General features: G+C 35.4%; 1 protein-coding gene across 4 annotated transcripts in view; it reads right to left on the reverse strand.

Annotated features, from left to right (window-relative positions):
- Positions 1–1,274: 1,274 nt before the first annotated feature.
- The window catches only part of NETO1 (neuropilin and tolloid like 1), a 66,693-nt gene continuing 44,514 nt past the window's right edge, over positions 1,275–23,453 (reverse strand). For 2 of the 4 annotated variants that reach the window (XM_010217500.2, XM_088535642.1), the window contains exons 7-11: positions 16,865–17,093; positions 6,722–6,835; positions 3,909–4,467; positions 2,659–2,733; positions 1,275–1,840 (exon numbers count right to left, since the gene is read on the reverse strand). In XM_010217500.2, the coding sequence (XP_010215802.1) occupies positions 2,673–2,733; positions 3,909–4,467; positions 6,722–6,835; positions 16,865–17,093 (963 nt within the window). In that variant the 3' untranslated portion in view covers positions 1,275–1,840; positions 2,659–2,672. Of the gene's footprint in view, positions 1,841–2,658; positions 2,748–3,908; positions 4,468–6,721; positions 6,836–16,864; positions 17,094–23,453 lie in introns of all 4 variants that reach the window. The other 2 variants (XR_015913963.1, XM_088535643.1) reach the window with 2 other exon arrangements.

Raw genomic sequence — 23,453 nt, forward strand, 5'->3', positions numbered from 1 at the left:
GTTTAAAGAGTATATATAAATGACCATGTTTTTGCTGTCTACCTTTCAGATTTTCTCTTTTTTTAACGGTCTATTTAAACTTTGGGAAGATCCATGGAATTCTTCCCACTTTTTTAATAATAGAAGTAATGCAAAAAGAGTATTAAAAACCCAGGAATGACAGAATTTGTTTAAGATGGACTTGACATTTGTTTTGAGACAGAATTTAGAAGATAGCACTCTAAACTGACATTCAAACTATGATTTTATCTAAGATTTTATGCATAGTTATTGAAGTCTTAGACAGATTTTTCTTTAAGTAAGCCTGTGATACTACAACTTACAGTATTTTCTTCATAAACTAACGTCCTAAGGTTTGATTTAAGTGTTGGTTACTAATATGTATGACTGCATCTTTTCTTGCAAGGCAGAGAAGATTGTGCCTCTGAGCTTGTGTTTAGGCACAACCTTTTTGTACTTGATAACCATCTAATTATATGCTATACTGCAATAAAGCTCCCAAATACTGCCGTAAAAATAAATTAGTTAAGGGTGCAGAACTAACATGAAGGTTATCATGTATCTTTTAAAATCAATTTTATTGAAATTAGGTGAATCATCCTTATGTATTATAAACTCATTTAAATCTTAAGAAATTTATGTATTTTGTTATAAGGGAGAGATGGAAGAACTGATTCTCAGGAATCTGAAGTATCTGGGGTTTAAGCTCTTAAAATCTAAACTTTGAGTTTAAAATTGTGAATGTTTTGTATATTCAGTGAAAGAAAACATTGCCATTAAACTCAAGGTAAGAAATTATTATACATTGTTTTATGTATCTTTATATAAAAAGTTACAAGTAGCAAGCATATGACACAGAAATGGAACAGTAACAGCAATAATTGTGAATGCATGCTTTTTACAATGTGTCTAATCAAGGGATTTTTGCCAACTCAAATATTCAGTAACATACATGCAGATTATTTTCTCAATGTCAAGTTCAGTCATATTGCTAGATGCTTATCCAACAAACATTTCTATTGAAGTGATTATGGATGGCTAAATACCTGATTTCAATAAATTGTTCCTGAAATTGGGAATTTTATTTTCAACCAAAAGAAGAAAGAGAGGAAGAAAAATAATAATTAAAATAATAATTAAAAGAAAAAAAAAAAAAAGAGAGAGAAAGAGAGAGAAAGAGAGGAAGAGAAATGACCGGTAAGTATAATAACCAAAGTCTTATTGCCTTCTAGTAATTTTACTCAACACTGTTTGCTGAATTTTGTCATGATATGAGAATAGCTGGTCAGAGAGTCCAAAAAACCTCTAGCTGGTGTTTCCAAGGTCGATAGTTTCCCATTTCTTTGTAGCATGTTCAAAATCACTCAGGAGCGCACTATTCTCAAGCAGTCTATATAATGGAAACAATGTACATATAACAAAAGTTCAATGCAAATCTTCTTTCACATATCGCACAACATACAAGTAGCTAACAAAGACATAAAACATACCAACTGATATGAAACTAAGATAACAACATCAACCACAACAACAAAAAGCTGGGACAGTCTCAGTCAGGAATTAATTTCTTCTTCAAGTTTCCAGCAAATCTCAAAACATGTTTAAAAACTAAGGAGCACTTGGTGGCCAGCAACCAAATTACAAAAGAAATATCTTATTGTGCAATGGGAATATCTTGTTGAGGAAGTAAAAAAAAAAGTCTCTAATTCTTAGGTTTGAATAAAGGCAGTGGAATGAATTTAGAAACATGTCCACACTCTCTTTCAGACAGCTGAAATAGTTCGCTATAGTTTTTTTTTTTTCCATTCACAGTTCCCATGATTGTATACATAGTTCCTCTCTGAAAGCAAAACAAAATTAAAATGTTTTTCCTATAGAGAAAAATATAGACAGATATTTATCTAAACTACCTAGAAACAATAAAAGCATCTACATATTTTCTCCCAGTAATTTTTTTTAAATATATATACACATATAAACTTTATGTACATATATAAACGTGTATATATACATATCTATGTTGAAATTGATATAGAAATAATTTGTCAGACTCGGCTATCTGTAACTGTATTAACTAATTATGAAAATATGGAGGTTATATATACATGGATTATTTTTTGTTGATTATTTTACACAAATTATGCAAAAATAAAGACACTAGGAAAAGATTCAATGAAAATGAAGTGTAATTTGCAAATAGCAACATTAGTACTATGGAGTCTAAGTTAACAGTACTCCCACGCACCCTTCCCCAGCACTTCACAATGCTGAACGAGTAAAATGAACTGAGAGCAGATAGTTGTACATCTTTAAAACTTGGGCTAGATTTCCAAGTTTTATATATATTTTCACATGCTGGGGCTCTAAATTTTAATCCCATAAATAAACAATAAATGAAACACCAGAGCCATGCAAAGCATCTGTCTTTATAATGTATTTAGAATGGAGATTATATGTAGCTATGGGATGATTACTGTCAAAAAAAGAGGCATTTTGCTTAGTTTCTAAGGTTAAAGTGATCATCTGTAAACAAATCCACTTCTCCCCATGCAAAGACTTATACAAGGTAGCATATAACTGGAGAACTAACAAACATTTTAACAATATAACAGATAATATGGAATATGGCTCATTTGTTGTTTAGGTATCATTACTTACCTCAGGTTTGTCTCTTAGACCCTAGTTGTGTTGTACTCAGACTCATGTTTGCTTAGAGACCCAATGAGGCAGAACCTGGAATGTTATGGCTATTTCATTCAAAATAATAATGTTTGCATAGAAAAAAAGAAATTTATGCATATAGATACTCAATAAATAGTACACCTTGATCAGTATTCATGAAGTAATTCACATCAGCATGCAATTGGCTTAAAATCATCAAATAACTACTTTTTAAAGAGACAGTAATGCCTTAGTGTGCAAAGAAAATATGGAGGTCATGTAAACAGCCACAAGAAATGCATAAATAATGCATGCAAGAGAAAACAGAAATATATATATATATAAAGATCTGAGTAGTCTTTTTCAAATAAATGGTTCATATTTGTTTCTGATTTTCTTTTTCTTTTACTTGCAAACTTTTAATCGTTCTTATTTACAGGCATTTAAAGTGCAATATACAGTAGAAATAGCTCTTGTATTAAAAATATCATGGTAGTCTTTACTTTTTCATTGATTAGAAACATTCTTTTTAACTGCATTCACGTATGTAAATGTGTGATTATTCTCTATTCACTGTGATTTCTCACAGTTTGTGATACATATATATTTATATATATGTATATGCATGTTAATATGACAAGCTGAGATATTGTGTTAATAATAGAACAATACAGTAAAGTTTTGCAAATATTGCCATTCATTACGTAGAAAACAGTGCTTCATTGGAAAAGGAGTTTGCTTATTTAAGGATAAAATTTCTTATTACTGTGGCACGCATCAAAATGGGTAAACACATTTTTTATTGATGTATTGACCTGGATATGTCAGATCAATAGTGGATGGTACTCAAGGCCACCTCTTAGTTACAATGAAACCATGTGCACATAGCTCTTTCAAAAACTATATTTGAACAAAATCTTCTATGATTTTTAACATTTTTACCTGATCTCTGCTGACCCGTGTGTGCACATGCAGGGGTATGTGTATAAATTAGTAAAAGAAAAAGAAAGATAAAAGTAGAAAGGTAAAAACTGAGATACAGAAGTGTTTTAGGGAACTAGGGTAGAGATGGGAGAAAAAGACAAAGGAAGAGAGAAATAATATAATGGTATGTGCTATCGGGAAATAGAAACTTAAATCATAAACAAAGAAGGAAGAGAATATGTCTTTACTGAATAAAGAGTGAATATGTTTGAACAATCAAGTCCTTACACATTAGTCTTCATCAAAAATCTATTGATACTGACCGCTGGACAGCTTTATCATGTCTCGACAGCCTGTGACTCGTGGTTGGTACCTCTTCAATTTCATCTATCTCACACGCATCTGCAGCATCTTGTGAGTAGCTATGCTTCATGACAAGGATATTTCTCCTGTTCATGGGTTGAATGAGGGGTTTTACAGGCTGGGGTTGTATTTCTGTCAAGACAGAAGCATCTCTTGTGCTGAGGTTACTACGGCTGCCCTTAGTGCTAGACAGTTGTGATCCACAGTGATGGTCATGAATGCATTTTGAAGATGATCTCCGCAGTTTATGATAATTTTCAAAGTCATCTGCAACATCAGCAAGGTCAGCAGTAGGCCCTGTCCCTCTAAGGGTGCATAACTCATAATGAGGAGGCTCAAAAACCTCCTGGAACACTGTTTGATCAAAGTCTGTTTTCCTTTGGACAAATTTTTTACGAGGCTGCTTGATCTGTACTATGACAGAGATAACAATGAGGATGATCACAATGCAAGAGGTCACCCCAATTATAGTCCCACTGGTATTGGTAAGTTGGTCCAATAGATTAGCTTTTCTTTTTTCTGTGTGACAGGAAAAAAAAAGCAGAGCATTAATTGCCGATTCAAGAATGAACACAACCATCATGGGTTCACAGCTTAATGCAAATTCATGGCTAGTCTATGCTTGAGTTCACTTAATCAGTCTCACTGGGGAAAAAAACAGGTAGTCAAGAAAACCAAATAAACAACACATAATTGCCCCAGACTCTCCTCTTGGAAGAATCACTTGATTTATTCAAGATGTACTATAAGCTTAATTAGATGAAAGGATTATTTAGGTTCTTTAGAAAAAGCAATTGCCATAACAAACAGATGGCTTTAATGCCATCTCTCAACTCCATTTGCCTGCTAAAGCCCCCAAGACTGCACAAGTTTTCTTCTTTACTTTCTGCTTCTTCCTGTACATACATGCAGCTAAGAAAATATGGTCAATGAAAGAGGAAGAGTTTACTGGGTTTTGAAGGAAATTATTTGCATTGGGAACTCCTCTGAATTCCTTATATTAACTGACTGGGGCCATTGGCAATATTCAATTAAAAAACGCTAAATCAGGAGAAAACAGAAAAGTTGTTCTAATTGAGAATTTGCAAAAGAAAATAAATTGTGTGCAATTTGGATGAAGACCTATTAATTTCCAGAACATTTCAAAACACCCATTATCAAAATCCAAAAGCTGATCTTATGCACAGTTCTTTACTCAAGGACTGGTAGGAAGCTAGTCAACAAATTCTGTTTTGAGAAAGAAGAAAAAAATAAAATATGCAGTAAAATGCTACAAAGGGAATGCCATTTCTGCATAATTCTCCACGATTTGCCTTCAAGTGGCTGCAGATACATGAGATGGTAATTGAGCCTTGTAGAAAACCAAGCTGAAAGCACTGGCATCAGTCAAGACTGGCATCTGTGATTAAATTTAAACTTCCATTTTAGCATATTTTTTTCTGGCAACCTAAAACATACCAAAAAACTTAATAAAAAGCCTGTGTAGTGAAATTTATTTGCACCAAAACAGTGACATCTGTCTCCCTGTAATCAACCAGACACCAAAATTGTTTGAATACTTTAGAGTACTCCTCCTTGACTACACTGGTAGATTAGTTGGGGGTTTCTGTAACTGCCCGGCAAAGACTCTGGGGGAGTATCTGATTTAGAAAAGGCAGCAGAGCAGCAAACAGCCTTTTTGTGGGAACCAGCAAGCCTGAAATTAAAGAAGAGAAATTTAAGCACAGGACCCAGTAGGAAAGATGCTTGGCAATGAAATGTGGAAATTAAAGAGAAAGGAAGGGTTTCTGATTTCCTCTCTGATGAAGAAGTAGAAATTAGGTAATTCTTTCCCAAATGTATCTTAGCTTTTCAAGGAATATTATTCCATGATACAGCTTTGTTTTGTTCTTTTGAAGTATGATTTAATTTACATTATACTCTATCAATGCTTGTCAGGATTTTACAGGCTTCAGCAGACTTATGGGCTGACTACTAATCCACCTCATTCTGAATTTTTTCTTGATTGGTTCCTAAATTTGGCATATCCCATGTTTCCAGGAACAAATCTGCAGTAGCAGGCTGAGGGAAACAAAAAAAAAAAAAAAAGAAAAGAAAAAAAAAGAAAAAGGGAAAAAAAGAAAGAAGAAAAAAAAAAGAAAAGAAAAAAGCAGAGAGTCTCCCTAGCCTAGTAATGCAAGTTAGTTAAGCTGCTTTTCTCTGAAGGCAACACAGATGATGATTTTTTAATTCAAAAACACAGAGTAATTTTGGAAACCACTGCCAACACCTGGGTAGAAACATCAATGCCTACCTATGAAATGGACATTATGCCTTATTTCCTGCACTTATTTTTTTGCACTTCAGCTTCACTGGAGGATTATAGGTGGATTTGACTGCTTTTTATAGTGTCACTTCACCTGTGTTTTTTAGTGGTGCTATTATGGGCATGGCATTCAGCTAAAACACACCTGTTACCCACATGCTATTCCACATGAAGTTAATATGACAAGGGAGCCAAAAGATGATTTTTAATCACATTTTAGATTGTAGATGAAACAGAGACCAAGTGATCATAAAACCTGCCAGAACCAGAAGCATATAACGAAATCAAATTAACACCAAGCAAAATAAATGCAAACTTTGAAAGCAAAATCCGGCTTGACATATGCTGCCCCAGATTTGCTCTTTCTTAGCTTTAACCCATCTGGCATGTATTTAACAAGATACTAAGAGTAATGGTTCTGTGTCCCATGCAGCCTGATAGCTTGACAATTGCAAATCTGCACATTACCTTTGCAGTGATTTTCATCCCAAGGATACACACAATTCTGGAGTCCATTGCAGACCAAAGTATTATTAATACACATATTACTGTGGCAAAAGAATGTGTTGGCTTCACAAGGGGCTAAAAACAAGAGAGAAGGCTGATATTAAGCAGTAAATCATTCATCTCACCCAGCAAACATTACTAGAAATGATCTTACAATCTGTAAGAGGAGAAAGATATTCAACAGAGAGTCCTTCAGTGTATTTATTATTTGACATGCCGCATTAATGACACTCAAATTACACGCTGTTTATTACTCTGTGGCATAGGTTTTTCAGGTATAGGTATCTATACTCATAGGTACTCATAGGTATCTAAGCTGGATGGACTTCCTTCCAGTAGTTTGATTCTAATTGCAAAGAGCTCGTGTTAAAGTTTATTGCTATTGTTGATATTCCAGTTTTATTTGACTACTTGTCACATCCTGACTGGATGAAGATGTGCTATATCCAGAAAAAATAAAATTGTTAAAAACAATGTTCATAAGTGGGCAAAGAATTTGATTACAGGACTAGAGATTTTAAAAAGGGTAACATTTTCATCAGTGGAAGATCAGTAAAAATTAATCAGTTAATGCCATTACCTACCTCAACAAACCTTTACTATAATTATTTTTTTAAAATGGAATTTAAAAATAGCAGAACAACTTTAACTAATCTGAAAGCAGTTATGATGCTCACTTTATTAATTTTTGTACACTTCTCCAGCTATGTAACCATCCAATTAGATACACTAGTTTGTAAATATTATATATTTGAAAAGTTTGTATAATAGTACATATGTTCAAATACCATATATGTTGAAAATTACTCACATATCACTACTGGTGTCTTCAACAGAAGCCTAATATTGTAAAGGGCCCCACCTGTTAAGTTCTGTTAGCTAAATTACACACTTATAAAACTGCAAATACTTACTTGTGATCATGAAATGGTATTTTCTGAGATAGCCGTACTGGCTTTACATGCATGTGTTTGTGTGTATGTGTGTGTGTGTGAACTATAACTCACATTACTTTTTAAAGGTAAGACACCATCATGAAAATTTACACAAATACTTCAAAACATATCTTTGTGACAATAGCTAGAGTCCAAGTGTAGATATTCTATGCTTACATTTGGAGTTTCACAGGCTCCTTCTGCCTGGGTCCCTGAGTGAGCTTTGCAGTCACATGGAGAGAGGACTCCAGATGCATCCATCTCCTATCAGCGACCCTTAGTAGCCACCCATTGAAAATACTTGGTAACGAGTAGGAATTACACAAGAAAAGAAGACTCAAATGACAAAATGACAAATGGAGAAAGCTTAAAGAATGACAGAGAAAGAGGAAAAAAAAACACGCTGGTAAAGGTATAAAGAAATAAAAAATGTACAGAGTGGTATGAAAGATCTTAAAAGTGAAGTGGTGGGGACAAAGTGCTTTCTCTGAGCATGCAGAACCTTTTAGATGTCTATGACTTGCCCTTGTCATTTCAAATTCTGTCTGATCTAATCCTGAATGTGACAGCAGAAAAGGATTAATAGTCCCCCAAATCCCCAAAAGAACAGAGAACAATTTCAGGGAAGAACGGATCATTATGTGAGTCATAAAAATAGAGATTTTAAAATATATAAAGGTGGTAAATAGAAAAGGAGAAACTGGAATAAAGTAGTAAAGGAAGTGAAAGAAAGAGAAATAAAAAAAGAACTGTGCCAAACAGAGAAATAGATGACACTCAAGGCATTCAGCACTAAAAGGAATGACAGGGATTTTATACAAAGTGAAAAACACCAGGAAAAAAGGACAAGAATAAGAGGTAAAAAGTAAGAGCAGTAAAAAATACTCTTTTTTTTTCAGATTTTAGAAGACAGGATAATTATGCAAAGTGGTGGCAGGGAGATCTGTAAACAGAATTCAAAAGAAAGGAATAAGAAAGATAATTCCCATTTCCCTAAATTCACAATATTGAACTACAGAGGAAAGAGATGCTATATGAAGAATAAATATTAAGACTAGATGAACAGAGAACCAGAGCAATTTCTGAGTAAAAGAACAGCAAATTTAATATGAGAGAAGGCCATGAACAACTTCTAACCCTAAATAGCAAACAGCCTCCTCTCCTTTATGTTTTAAAAATTCAATATAGTCTAGTCCTGTCTGTGATCCATTGAACTCTTGAGTGATTAAGCTGGACAAGAGATCAATTTATATTTTCCCTACTAACTAGAGGTTTTTGTCAGAATGAATGAAAGCATCAAAGAAACCTGAAAGCTTGTCAGTCTCTATGTGCAATAGGGACTGACAGTAGGTCTATGTGGAATTAGCTTTTTTTTGCCCTTGAAGAGGCAAAACAAAGAAGTCTTGGGACTCTCTGTCCTTAGGACAAGGACATTCGAGTAATATCAGAAAGATAAATGAACTGACAGTAAATGGGCTTTTTTGCAGCAGGAGAGAGCTGGACCTAATCATCTCCTGAAGATGTTACAAATGCAGGAAGAGAATGGAAACTGGCAGACAAAGTCCAGGGATGCAACACTTGATAAGTTAACCTCAACCTTCAATATATAGGATAGCAATGACTGAACACATAAAAGTTTAAACCTGAGGAAAGATTTTGAACATTATTTTTTGATAAAGAAGCCAGTGTTATGACTAACTTCAACTAGAGAAATTAGCACAGACTTAGAGGAGACAACTCTTGAAAATCAACCGGCTCTCCTCAATCTCTTATTTTTCCAGAATCATCTCCCATGGGAAAAATAAACACAGATTCCCAGCAGAAGTCCTGCTACATCAGCCTGCAGTCTTCACCATGACTAACTGACCTTTATACGAGAGAGCAGTGGGAATGCATGGAGTTCAGCCAAGATTGAAGAATGAGCCAGCTAAGAGTTTATGGGTCAGGATTAGCAGGCAAACCAACCTGGGCGATGTTGCTGTGGGTGTCTGCTGACTGCCTGATCAGGGAGAAGAAGTAGATAAGGCTTTCTTCAGACAACTGGGAGAAACGGCATGTTCACGGTCTCTAATCCTCGCAGATACTTTAACCAGACCATTATATGTTGGAGGGACAACACAGCACAGCACAAGTCTTTCGGAGAATGGTTCAAGAACGATCCATCCTAACATGCAGGAAGTTAGGCAAAGGCGGCAGGAGGGCACATGGATGTGCGAGGATCTCCTGAATAAACTTGAACAGAAAAAGGAAGCACAGAAGTGGTGGAAGCAGGGTCAGATGATGCATCATGAATATAGACACACTGTCCAGTTGTATAGGAATGGGATTAGGGAGCTAAAGCCCACCTGGAGTTGAATCTGTTGAAGGATGTGAAAGGCAACAAGAAGAGCTTCTACCGGTCTATCAGCTGTGAGAGGAAACAGCTGGGGGTCCTGGTGGACAAACTGAACATGAGCCAGCAGTGTGCTCACATGGCAAAGGTGGCCAACTGCATCCGGAGCTTCATTAAGACTATTGGCATCAAATGAAGGGGAGTGATCCTCTGTTTAACACCGGTGAGACCACACCTGGAATGCTGGGTCATGCCCTGGGATCCCCTGGAGAATATCTCATACAAGGAGAATATAGGGAACAAGGACTGTTCAGCCTTGAGCAAAAAAGGCTTGAGAAAACCTGACCAGAAAGCAAGAGTAAAGAAAAGGAAGCCAGACTCTTCTCAGAAGGGACAGTGACAGGACAAGAGGCAGTGTTTAGTTTCACAAACTAAAACGTGTGAATTTTCACTTGTGTTTGGCAAGAAAAAATTTTTTCACTGTGAGGGTTGTAAAATGCTAGAACACGTTGCCCAGAGAGCTTATTCAGAAAATATTCAAAATCCAATTGAACATAGTCCTGGACAACCTGCTCTAGCTGACCCTACATGACCAGGGGTTTGATTTAGGCAATATCCAGAAGTCCGTGCCAACTTCAATGATTCTAAGGTTTTGTGAAAAGGTGACTTCACAATTTGACTAAAAGTTGCATTTGGGATCATATGGTAATACTGTTTCTTCTGTGCAGCTTGAATTAAGAGCTGCCAAGGTATTAAGTGGTCTATATATTAATGAGATAACATGTTCAGTGCAATGAACAATTTCTAAGGATTATAGCACTAAGGAGCACTTTATAATTATTCATATAATTCTACCTGATATTTTGATAATAGTCTTCCTTAAATTATTGGATTTTTATGGCATGAAAATACAGCTCAAAAATGAAATTTATATTAAAGCACCAATTAAAGAAAAAAATTATATATACCAAAAATTATATATACCAAAAGGCATATATTGAGTTTGTATATGAACCATGTAAAATTTCCATAGAAAACTCTAGTATGTATAACAGTTATTTACAAAAAGAATAAGACCGATTTAAAACAATTCCCTTTTATATTATTTCTAAATACAGTATTTACTTTTATAAAATGTATTTGGTATGTGTAGGGATAATTTGTATGTTAATATACACATGGATTTTATACTTATTGAACTAATTATATATGTAATGTCTTCTACTTTGTAACAGTTATGAGTATTGAACACAAGATGGAGCACTTACACTTATCCCAGAGGATATATAAGCAAATATGTGAACAGAAATAGAGTTGGTAACTCACTTGTTTTTTTCCTTTTTTTTTTTTTTTTAAGGCTTAATAAAATTATACTTTTAAATGCCCTACTTCTTCTGACTGACTTGTAAATATATTTTTATTTCTGGTGGGGACAAGCTAGGTGATTGCTATAATGACCATATTTCCTGAAGGTATTATTCCCGTATTCAGAAAGTTCAGGTTTAGCATTTAAAGGTTACTATTTTCAAAAGCTATAAAAATTGAGCCAAAAGTTGTCTGTATCTTCTTCCTAGTAGAAGGCTCTCTGGCAATTAGTATGGAAACAATAGCCTATATTTTTGCATTTATTAATGAGGAGTGATCATAAATGCTTTTAATCCTGAAAAAAATCTAAGACAGAGGAACTAAAAGAGCATGAATAGTTCTTCGATATACCATATTTACAAAATAAAACCAAATAGAAGAAGTCATATTTTATATTTTTTTTCAAAAAAGACATCATTGAGACAGTAAAATAAATGACCCTCTACAAAAATAACACATGTAGATGTATTTTATAGTATAAAATAACATTATCATATTTATACTCTATGTTATAACAACTAAACAGTGTGCATTGTTAGTAGCTCCTATGTTATTGCAGTGTTATGATGTTAGTAATATAGTACGTTTCTTTGTGTGTGTAGAGCATAGTTTTGCAGGGTTATATGCTATGTATATGCATAAAATTCAAGCATGGCCAGGTCAAAATATTTTTATATGGAAAAGTCAAAAGCTGACTTTTGATGTGTCGTTTGGATAAGCTTGGTGGTTCTGCTTCAAGGCAGAACTCTTTTTCAGTGTTTTTATACTGTTCCTCAGCACTATGTAAAGTTAACATAGCTCCATCGCTGCTGGGATATGAGCTAGTTCTAAGCAATCTAGTTGGGCTGTCTGTGTAATATGCTTAATTCAAGGTTGTAGAATTACCCTTGGAGCCCGTTTCAAGATAGGTATTTACATCTGAGTCTCACTAATCCTAGATTACTGCCCTGCTCTAATCTCTATTTTCAGGTTTCTCTCTCTTTCCTCCCTTTTATTCTTGCCGTATTTTTGAGAGGTCTTGGTTTGTACTTAGGGTGATTGGGCAAAAATCTGAAATCTTAATAACTCCTAAATGTGAGAAACATTTTCTATTAAACACATTACATATTTCATACAGATTTCTTATGTACTCAGTAGGTCTGCATGTGCTCTGCACATTACTATGTTAAGTAGAAAGCACCTGGAATTTTGCACTGCTCCTTACTGAAAAACATAGCTTTCCTTTTTTTTTCCATAGCTTTTCTGCAAAAGAAATAAAAATGAAATTCCTCTGGTATTCTTCACATCATCCTTGAAACACAAAGAAGTTTTCTCTTGGCCCCCCTATGGAAAAGTCCATCAGTCACGCTGACAGACTGTTTCACTTAAAATTATAAAATTATTAAAACAGAAAACAGTTCAGCTCTCAGAAGCTTGGTAAAAAAATCCTTAATATGGAATTTTCTTTCTCCGCCACATTCAGACAACTCTGTTCAATATGAAAGTAATTTTCACTGACAGTTAATATGAGATACACATTAAAAGTCTAATCTTACAAAAAGTACATATAGGTAGTTTGATAATTTTATAAAATATGAACTCAACAGAGAATGGCTTCTTAGGAGCAAATGTTTGAGGCACATGTTCAAAGCTCCATGCTGGGTTGAGTATACGCACTCTAAGCAGCACAGGCAGTTATTTTGTTCAGGGATGAAATGGCACTGGGATCTTTAGATTGTCAGGATTTTTCTACTATAGACAGCCTTAAACAGAACCAAGGGGCAGAAAATCACAGATTAGTGCTGACTTACTTGTCAGCAATATCAATGGTTTCTTTTTTTTACATTTATATTGAGGGGAAGTAGAGAGCAAAGAGAGCAAGACCTTCATCTGCATAGACAACTGAGCCCTTTCAGGTGGAAACTCTCTTACTTTGCCTGTGTGATGCTTAGCATGGCACTGTTCCCTTGCTCCCTTTAAATTAGCACTGTAAACATAGTTATTAATGCTTAATACTTCTCTCCATTAAAGACTTGCCCTCACTTTTGGATGATTATCATCAGGGAAGCTGATTGTAAGGACTTTGCTGTCACTTTATAAGACTACACATTGGTCCACTAAAGATGTCCCTACACTTCCACTGGAAATGTGAGTTTGGGTTTATAAAAAGGAAAGGGGAATGGCAGGACTGGTGCTCCTTTAAGAACAAGTGCTTCTGTGTGTGACAGGGCTTTGCAAACCATCTTGGAGCTCAAAATGGCAATGAAATAAGGGGTGAAGGAATGAGATTTACTAATGTGGGTTGGCTGGGCAGGATTCCCTTGCCGTGGGGAATGTCTGGAGGGTGCAGGATTAGATAGAGAGGGCAGCAGTAGCTGCTGGGTCTTCAGAGGAGGTTTCTTCATCCCCTATGCGGAGGTTCAGTGAGTCTGCCTCTAGGTTAAAGCGTAGGTGGGTCTACTCAGAGGCAGTGCTTTGAAGAAGCTGTAGGTGTAGCATGTCTGTCATTAATCAGGCTGGAAATCATTGCCAGAACCATGGAAAATGAAATGAACTGTGAGGTGGTGGGCGAAAGAGCATTCATTTTTCACGACTTCTTATCAGATGAAAAAACACCTTTTTATGTTATCTTTTCCCCTCCCCATCTTTTTGTTTCTTAAATCGATTCATTAGATATTAAAATCTGTCATAAATGGTGACTACGATGCACAAAAATATAAAGTAGATCTATGTGCCTAGGGAACATATTAAACACCGAAAAAGTAAGGGCTTAAACAGACAAAACGCACAATGACATTTGGAATAACTGATAATGCTGGTCACAAAATACCCATAAATTATCAGCTATTAAGAATTTATTGATTATTAAATGCTACTTAGCTCTACATCTATTTTGATCATGTGAGAACTATCCCTGATTTTCTGGAACAGTAAATTTAGCGACTTTCTGTGTTTTCTTTCTTCAAACATATTTAGAGCCCTGCTGTTCTGTGAAGTATTGCTACTGGAGGTCTGGAAACTTGTAAGATTACTCTTAAAGGCAAAAAAGTCATAAATGGCCATATTTCACATGTAATTTGTTTCTTTTTATATGTATACAGCAGTGTTGGAACACACTGATCAAACCATATAAAAAGAAGCATAATAATAAATATTTTTAGATTTTCTCTGTTCTATGCAAACGTCCAATTCCAAGATAACAGATGTGTTGCAAGAATTAACATTGAAAAGACTTATACAGAAGGAAAACATTTTTCATGCTAACTAACCCATTTCTACAAAAAGAAAAAAGAAAGAAAAAAAACCACTTCTGATTCATAGCAGCTTGCCTGATGAAAGAATAAAGGTATCAAGAACTTAATTCTAATGACTATGGTGACCCATGAAGGAAAGAAAGCTGAGAAGCTTCACCAAATGGTACCTCTTGATCATTCTTCCTTCAGTAACAGAAAATAAAAGCACTCTTTTTTTTTTTTTTTTTTTTTTCACAGCTCCAAGTCAACAAAGTAGCTTTTTATCTTTCTTTGCTCCTGAGTCAAGATGCAGGTGCCCATTCCCTGATGCCTGTCTCTCTGAACGAAGTCTAACCAGGAAGACTCACATCCCTTCCTTTCCATGCAGATGAGTTAATTATTCTCATGCACTACCTATGGACTTCACAATTTACATTTTGCATGCTGGGCGCACGTTCGAGATCTGCTCCCTCTGACTCCTGACAGACAGTGCCAGTTTTCAGCACTTGGAGATAATTGACAGTGCAACCAGCATCACCTTAAAATTTTTGAAGCCAAGTTCCAGCTTTAAAAACACAGCTACATCTTCCACTAAAATTTATGAACAGGTTGTGTATGCATGTCTAAAAGCACCACTTAGTCCTTAATAAATTTTCATCCTTTAGCATGCAATAACCATTCAGCAGAAATTTACAGAAAACACATCACATCAAGATTTTCAACCTCCCAGTGAACATGCTGCGTAATATAAACTATCGGCTGTTTACAAGAACAGAGCTGCTCGTCAGTTATAGTATGTCAGGTATTAACGTGGAGAATAACATGGAAGAAAAATAGTAACCATTATTTCTCCTTGCTTTCCTTTCAAATATGAAAGCCTTGCAAACATGCACTTATTCAAACACTCATTTCAAGTTAGTCATCATAGCGCTTCACTCGCCAGCTCTTTATATGCTGTGAACCTCCAGTGTCTGTGCAGTTGTTTCTAAGGTAACAGATTGGGATGCCTTGTGAAAAAAAAAAAAAAAAATCAGATCTTGAATATTCAAAACATCTCAAGTTTCAGAAATGAGAAAAGGGCACTATCATCTCAACTGAGGGGTCTCACTACCTGCTAGACCCCGGCTTGATTTATAGTCAAGAAATAATAAAAGGCATGCTAAGGCTACAGTCAGGATAATAGTGGCATATACAGTTTCAGGAGCGCAGACAGTCAGAAATTTTTAATCAAAACTATAATTAAGGAATAACAGTGTCTCATTGCCTCCTGGCAGGGTACATGCAGAATACAGATGAAGAAGATGTTTGTGGGATTGTCCCTTTGCTCCAAACACTGACAGCCACACAGAAACCTGCCTGACAGACGTGTGATGCACAAACAAAGGAATGTATTAAAAATGAATGGGAATCAGCATGTGTAAATAAATGCAGATGCTTCTTCCTTAAGGGACCATACATGTATTATTTCCATTAAGAGAAATACACTGATGTGTTTCACAGCTGATTAACTGAATCAATCATTTTCAGCAGATGGGATTATTGTTTTTTAATATGTCTGTCAATGACTACTTTTGTTTCTTTTAAATGCTAATTTGTCTATTATCTTAGCCCAGGAAATATGTAAACACATGAAGGCCAGCAAAATGCATAGTGTGAATGTCAAGTTTGCAAACCAAAATGCTATGTAGAGTTTTCAGATAACTTCTATTATTACAAAAAAAAAAAAAAAAAAAAAAACCTCTAAAAAAATTCTTAAGATCTGACATATATATTTACAGATGTAAGCATTTTAGAACATGCACAAACACATCCATCATCTATGATAAAATGCTCATAAGAGACTTTTTAATTGTCTATCAAACTAAGATCTCAAAAAAGAAAAGAATTCGCAGTAAAGGATTAGTTTTGAATTAGATTTGTTAAAAAAGAAACTTCTAAGTTGCATTGTCTTCCACATTTTGTAAGGAAAAACTGAGACACAGAGTGGTCCCAAAGCTTGGGTATCAGCTAAAAGTCCAGGTCATTGTGCTTACTGATACTCCATTTTCCTGCCTCTGAATCCTGTGTCTGAATCCTGAATCTACTGCATTACAAATTATTGCAGACTACAAAAATGCATGGAATAAAAAATGCTTTGATGATTTACATAGCTTGCTCAGGAACATCCTTCTGTGCTTGCTCTGCATGAGAAAAACATTAACAGTTTATGGGACTTGTATCATTTAACAAACTGAAAGGTGGATACAGTGCTTAGTCTTACGTTCTTGGAAAGACGTGAAGAGCATCTGGAATCGGCTGCTTCGACTACCTTCATCTGCCCACATGCGGATCACGCCGAGACCTGTCCGCAGCATCACGTCATTAGCAACAGTGCTGCAAAACTTCGCTTTCAAATCCTCCACTGAGCTACTTCCGTCATAGACAGCCACAAAATTCCTTTTGCATTCATTGGAATTTTGCATCTCGTAGTCCAAGAATCGTAAATATATCTATGAAACAAACAGGCAAAAGACATTTGAGAATGACTAAATAAACCTCAAGCAGTATGGCTCTGTCTTATGGGAGAGGGAGTATTCTGTGACCCTATCCAAATATTTGGCTCTAGCTGATGATCCACAGTCCAATGACAGGCATTAATACAGAAAGTGAACATTGTTCATACATTCTCATATTTTCTCTCATTTCAAAGCTCAATACAGTAGAATATCTAGACATTTTTTCACTCTTTGCAATAAGGTCCTAATTTCCAGACATATACCCATCATAAGAAGCATGCAAACAGTCCTTCCAGCTGAAGGGTAGAAAAGCTAAAAATTTCTTCTTTGGCTTCTTCTTTGGAAAATAATACAGCAAATAATTGCTGCCAACTCCGCAGAGTCAATATGTGACATTTTTGCATTATATTTTAGCCACCCTGATTCAGGAAGTGAGAATCCGCAGGCCAGGCAAAACTCAGTCGTTCATCTTTTTATATTTCTCAAGCAATTTGGCCATCATCTCTGCTTTTCTAAACAAAACCCTTATGGCATGTCTTCACAGCTTAACAGGAATGAAATGGAAACTGCTAGACACCTAGAAAGTTCCTTAGAAAATGACACTTGCATGGATACTAAGTTTCCTAGTCAAGGCATTCGATGTCTGGCCCCTTGCAAAGAACAGCTTAAGCACACCCCAAAAAAAGAGGATAAAAAGCTATGACTTGCTACTTAACTCTATACAGACCTTATTAAGGAAACATTCATTTTCAAAGCAACATCAAATATTCTAGAAACAGAGAAAGTAAGTGGCACTTTCAGAAGACACACAGTACATAACCAAACTGCTAAGCATATCCAAGAGACTTCAGGGGAATAATACAGAAAGCCAAAGTAGGGCAGAAATAACATTAAAAAGCCAGTGAACACACACAGCATCCAGCTGCATGCATCTTTACTTGAAACAATAAGCATAAAGAAACTCCCGCTGTATTAGACATCAGATATACTTCTGTGCAAACAATCTTATTAACTTCAAATAGTTCTTTACACACAGAGAACAATTGCTTAAAGGATTTTTCTAGAATAAAGTACTCAAACACAACACATCCTAGCAGCATAGAGGACAGAGAACTTCACCTCACTGATATATTAAAATGCTTATGGTTTGAGAATTGTGGTATTATTAAGCAGTTTGATTAGAAATACCTTAGATTTTTAAATGAGCTTTTTTAAGATATTGCAATATAGTACATTTTCATTTCTTGCTATGCTGTGCAACTAGTCTCTCTGAGGAGAATATTTGTAAGAGAACTTTTACTCATAAAGAAAGGTGGTGCATTAGGTTTAATTTTGCTTTCCTGACCTTTTTCATATATGAAATTTATTACAGCATATTTTACTTATTAGGCATGTTATTTTCATAGTCATTTTGATTCCCAGTTCCAAACACATTTCAAGCATTATTAATGGGGCTTTTTAGCATGTTTGCATGTAAATTTATCTTTCTTAAATTAAAAAAAAAAAAAAGTGAACACAGGACAAAACTGGTAGAGTAACTATGTCAATATTGATAACTCTTCCTAGCTTATTATCATCAGCTGCATTTCTATCACAGTGTTCCCATCCCAAAGAAGAACCAGAAGGGATATATTTCAGTCATATTGTTGCTAAATTAATTCTGCTGTCACCATCTGCTTTAAAAATGCTATAATATATACTTATTTACAATATACAAGAAAATGAGTTGTTCTGATCTCTAAAAATGGAATATTTCACATTAGTACACAAAGGAAATTTAAGATCACTAGATTTTATATCATGGAATAGTTTTTATAGTTTTTTTTTTTTTCATATACCACTTGCTCTACCCATGATGTAGAGTGAAAAAATACCAGAGTTATCTAGTATCTTTAACTGAAATTTTCTCTCAGAATCCACTATTTTTTTAAACATGCGTTGTCTTGACAGTCACTTCCTCTTCAATTCAGGCACATGTAACTTACACTTCTGCCAAAATAGAGCATCTACATCTTTGGAAAAGTCACATTTAGAATCTTCTCTGAACTCTGAATCTCTACTAAATGCAGAAAAACATATTTCTAACATTCTCTTGAACTGCCTGTATTCCATTAGAAGTGTTTCTTTCATTTGCTGACCCTTGTTTCTCTGGCCAGTCTCTGATCTTTACCAGGTGCTCAAACATCTCATCTTATCTTCTTCTTGTGCCCCAAATCCTTGTTCTCATTGTTGTCTTGCTACTCAGAGCATTTCTGCCTTCCTGATGCCTCACTATGGCCCCTCAGGTAATCCTGGCTTTCAACACAGCTCCTGCTCTTTCCCATTTATATGGCATCAGTCTCTTCCATAGCCATCAGGAGGTCGGCTGAGCTCTGCTTCTAATTACTTCCTTGAAACTGTTAGATCTCCTATAGGAAGTACATGAAAAATTAGAGAAGCAGACCAAAAAAAAAAAAAAAAAAGAGGGAAAAGCAAAAGGCTAGTGAGGGAGCTGCAGACAAGAATTTCATATCAGTGAGAGTCTGAAATGGTCTCAAATGTAGCCATGCAGAATTGGGCAATCTGAGATGGACTCCAACCCCTCGCTCCCACATGTTTTGATGATGTCTCCTCGTGCCAGAGGTGCCTAGGTTACAGCTAGTGCAGGCAGGCCATCATTCTGCCGCAGCAAGATTTTGAGGGAGGAAGGGATATGTGGTAAGAGGCAGAGCCAAGATATTCATGCCCAGAAACTGGCCATATTTGCGACACTGGAGAGCTGTTTCCCCTGCCCTAGGGATCCCTCATGCCCTAAAGAAGATTATAACAGATTTGTGAAACCCCCACTCACAGTCTCCTTTGTGAAGCTTCCTGCAAAAGTCCATCTCTGCATAATGTTTCACTTAAAAGAGGGAGTTAAATGTGCATATTACTTTTCTTTCCTCCACTAGCAGAAATAACTTGCCATAGATGGGCACTTCAGTGTTTCCCCACTTTGCAATAGAAATCTTCTGCAGGTGATTACATGCCATATACACATAACTTTTTCAAGAAAAAAAGAAAGTCTACACAATTAACCTTAGAGCAACATACCTTATAGGAAAGCTACAAATCCTATAGGAAAGCACATAAGGCTTCCAACATATCGTTGTCATGAATAACTACATTTAAGCCATGTATGTCTGCCATATGTATGTCATTTTTTTAATACATAAGCTATACTATATATTTATTATACCATATTTATTCCTAATTTTTATCTTATTCCACTATTCATGAAAACTCTCCTCTACTTCGGAAAAAGATACCTTCGGCCAACTGCACTAAACAGCAAAACTATCATTCACCAAAAAGGAAGAAGGTCTGATATTTGCTCACCAATTCTTTCTTATTTTCTTATATATAAAAAATGTATATGTGTGTGTATGCATATATATAAACATAAATATTAGCACACTGTATTCCCTCTCAGCAAGAAACATGAGCTAATTCTTACTATGACTATAAAATACCAGCTCTCACAGCAATCTCCAATATTCATCAGTTATTCCTGCTCTGTTAAATATAACACATCACCATAAATTTATTTGTAAAATCTAGTCATTTCACATTCTCGAGTTTCTTGTGGCACACTAGCCTAACAAAAAAGTAAAATATTTCTTGGAGTAAGCAGTTATATATGCTAAGAAGGAACGAAGAGGATAATAACTTAGTGTTTCACTTTTATTCTTTCAGCTGAGAAGTCAGTACTTTAACTTCTCCCCAGCTCTGAAATCTGCTGTCAGTCACACCAATTCACCTCTCTATGTGTGGTAAGTTCAACTAAGATCAAAAATTGCTACAGAAAATAATACAGATTTGATAAGTTCCAGGACTATCAGAAAGAAATATTTGGCTTCAAAATCTATGTCAATCCTTTGGAAGGAAGATGGAAGCTTCTCCATTGTCATGAAGTTTCGTAAATTAGATATAACAAATTCCTGATATTGTGAGGTGACCCGGAATTTCATTCTCATAATCTCCCTTGGAGCTGACTATGCCCAGAACTTTATATAAAGTAATGAAGACTTGATCCAAAGCTCACTGAAATAAATGGGTAACTTTCCATTAACTTAAGTTGATTTGGATCAGACCCATGGATTACAACTAGAGTGATTTAGCACATTTTAAAAAAATGGATACAGATTACACAAACTGACAACCTGATATAGAATCAGATTTTGTTTTAAAGAGCTGAAAGTAATTTAATTGCATCTGCATGCCTCTGCCAATTTTTATGGTTTTATTACACTTGCCAGTTTTTATAGTTTTATTACACTGTTTTTGCCATTGTTCCTGTCATTGAGTGTAAGACTCACACTAGCAGAGAAAAATGACTAATAAATTGAGTTCCCTATTGAAAAAAATAAAACTGATTATATGACAAACATTTAGCTAGTGACAAAGTTATCCAATGCACAATGTTCCTGACACATGATTTTCTGAAATCAGTGGCAATATTCTGATTACTTTTACTAGTGTAAGGATTGTGCCAAAAGAAATTAAGTAGAAAGCCTGAGAAAAAAATTCAGTATTTCCAACAACTTAATTTAGTTTGATTATAGTCATTACCAGGAATAGATAAGAAATTTTGGTCCCCAACAAACAACAAATAATAATAATAATAATAACAAAAGATTATTTAAGGTCAGTGGCCATCTCCTTCACTAATCTAAGAATTTTGCCATTGATTCCAATAGAAGTGCTGGGAGTAATCATATTTCTGTGGGGTCTGGCACATTATACTATGAGCCTAATCACAACTGGCTCAGAGAGCATCTTACTTGAAAGAAGAAGCACAACTGCTGCATCTTTGTTCAGATTCCTGTTGTAAAGGTTTAAGAACCTTTCTCCAAATCATCAGTTCAACATTACTTTGAGAAAAAGAACAGACTGCTGATGCAGGTATCAGCTTGTACTCAGATTTGAGAGGTAACCACAAATAGTTCATTGCAGCTGTGACGTATATATTTTACACTCAGTCACATTTTAGTTTAAATAATTGCCTTGTCATGTTTAAGGATTGTATTGTTGCCATAATAATAGAAAAGGAAGCGCTGTCTAAGTTTTAGTATTTTTTATTTACATTTGAAAACAACAGAAACCCCTGACAGCTTGTATTAGAAAAGAATGGGTGCAAACTATGAATAATAAATCACTTCACTAAAACGTTCAGATTATAATCTCTTCATAGTGAATCATTTTTGATGAGTTCTACTTTTTAATCAATCACTGAAGGCTAGAGCTGACAACAAGATTGATCAGGCCAGTCATGAAAAGCTTCAAGCCATATCCCAGCGTATCAGACTTAATATATGTGCACAGACATTCCGTCTCTTATAATACATCAAAACAAAACAAAAAAATAAACCACAGTAAAAAAGTGCTAATTCAACTGCCAAAAATAATTTGGATATGGGACGAAAACCTCCTCTTCATCAGGTCCTAACTCCTGCATTTTGCGCATTCAGCTTCTAGTGTCAGCTGATTGTCCTGTAAGTGTGGGATTTATGGTCCTCTGCCATTCTCCATCGATCTGTGACCGGGTATGATCCTTGCTTTATTCTGCATCTCGTCCAGCCGTGTCTAATCAACATTAGACCTTTAAAATAGCACTGTATGATGGTCTACCAGTATTTTAATCCAAGAAGTCCAGTTCTTAAAAGTGGATTATGCTACATAAACAAGACAAGACCAATATATATACATCATAGAAATACACCAGCCTAAAAATCCAACTTACTAACAATATTGTAACTTATTATCAATTCTCTATAAAGCTATTGCTTGGACCCTAATGCTTTCCAAGGAAAATCAGTACTACTTCAGCTGGGAAGAGTTACGGTACGTGATTGAGGAGGTGGAGGGAGGAAGTTAAAATTTTTGGGTTCGGTATGCCTCAGATCTGCTCTTTCCTGTTGGAGACCATGTCCTGCAAACAGAGAACTCCGTACTACTAATTTTCCTCTCTACTGAGGCTTAGAGGATATTGTTTAAGGTGCTGACCTTATGTGGCACTTTTAAAACCTAAACAGTGATCAGAACCAGCTTTAGATACCAAAAAAAGGCCTTTTTCTTGATCAGATGAAACTCTTTATACCTTTCTGCTTTGTCCTCGCTATTTCTTTAGACTTGTGTGAGCCCCCAGCAACTGAAAATATTCTAACCACTGGGACACTCATTTTTTTCTTGAACGGTGGCAAATTGCTGGTAAGTGACAACCTTTACAGCTCTTAGGTGCTATCTTAGGTGCATACTCATCCCATTCTGAGTCTGCCATTCTCTTTGGCAGATTTTTACCACTTTTGTAAGTAGCTTTTTTACTGCATTTCTTAA

This window comes from Tinamus guttatus, unplaced genomic scaffold (assembly GCF_059628265.1).
Source record: "Tinamus guttatus ecotype Peru unplaced genomic scaffold, ASM5962826v1 Tinamus_guttatus_pri_ptg000639l, whole genome shotgun sequence".
NCBI classification, from domain to species: Eukaryota; Metazoa; Chordata; class Aves; order Tinamiformes; family Tinamidae; genus Tinamus; species Tinamus guttatus.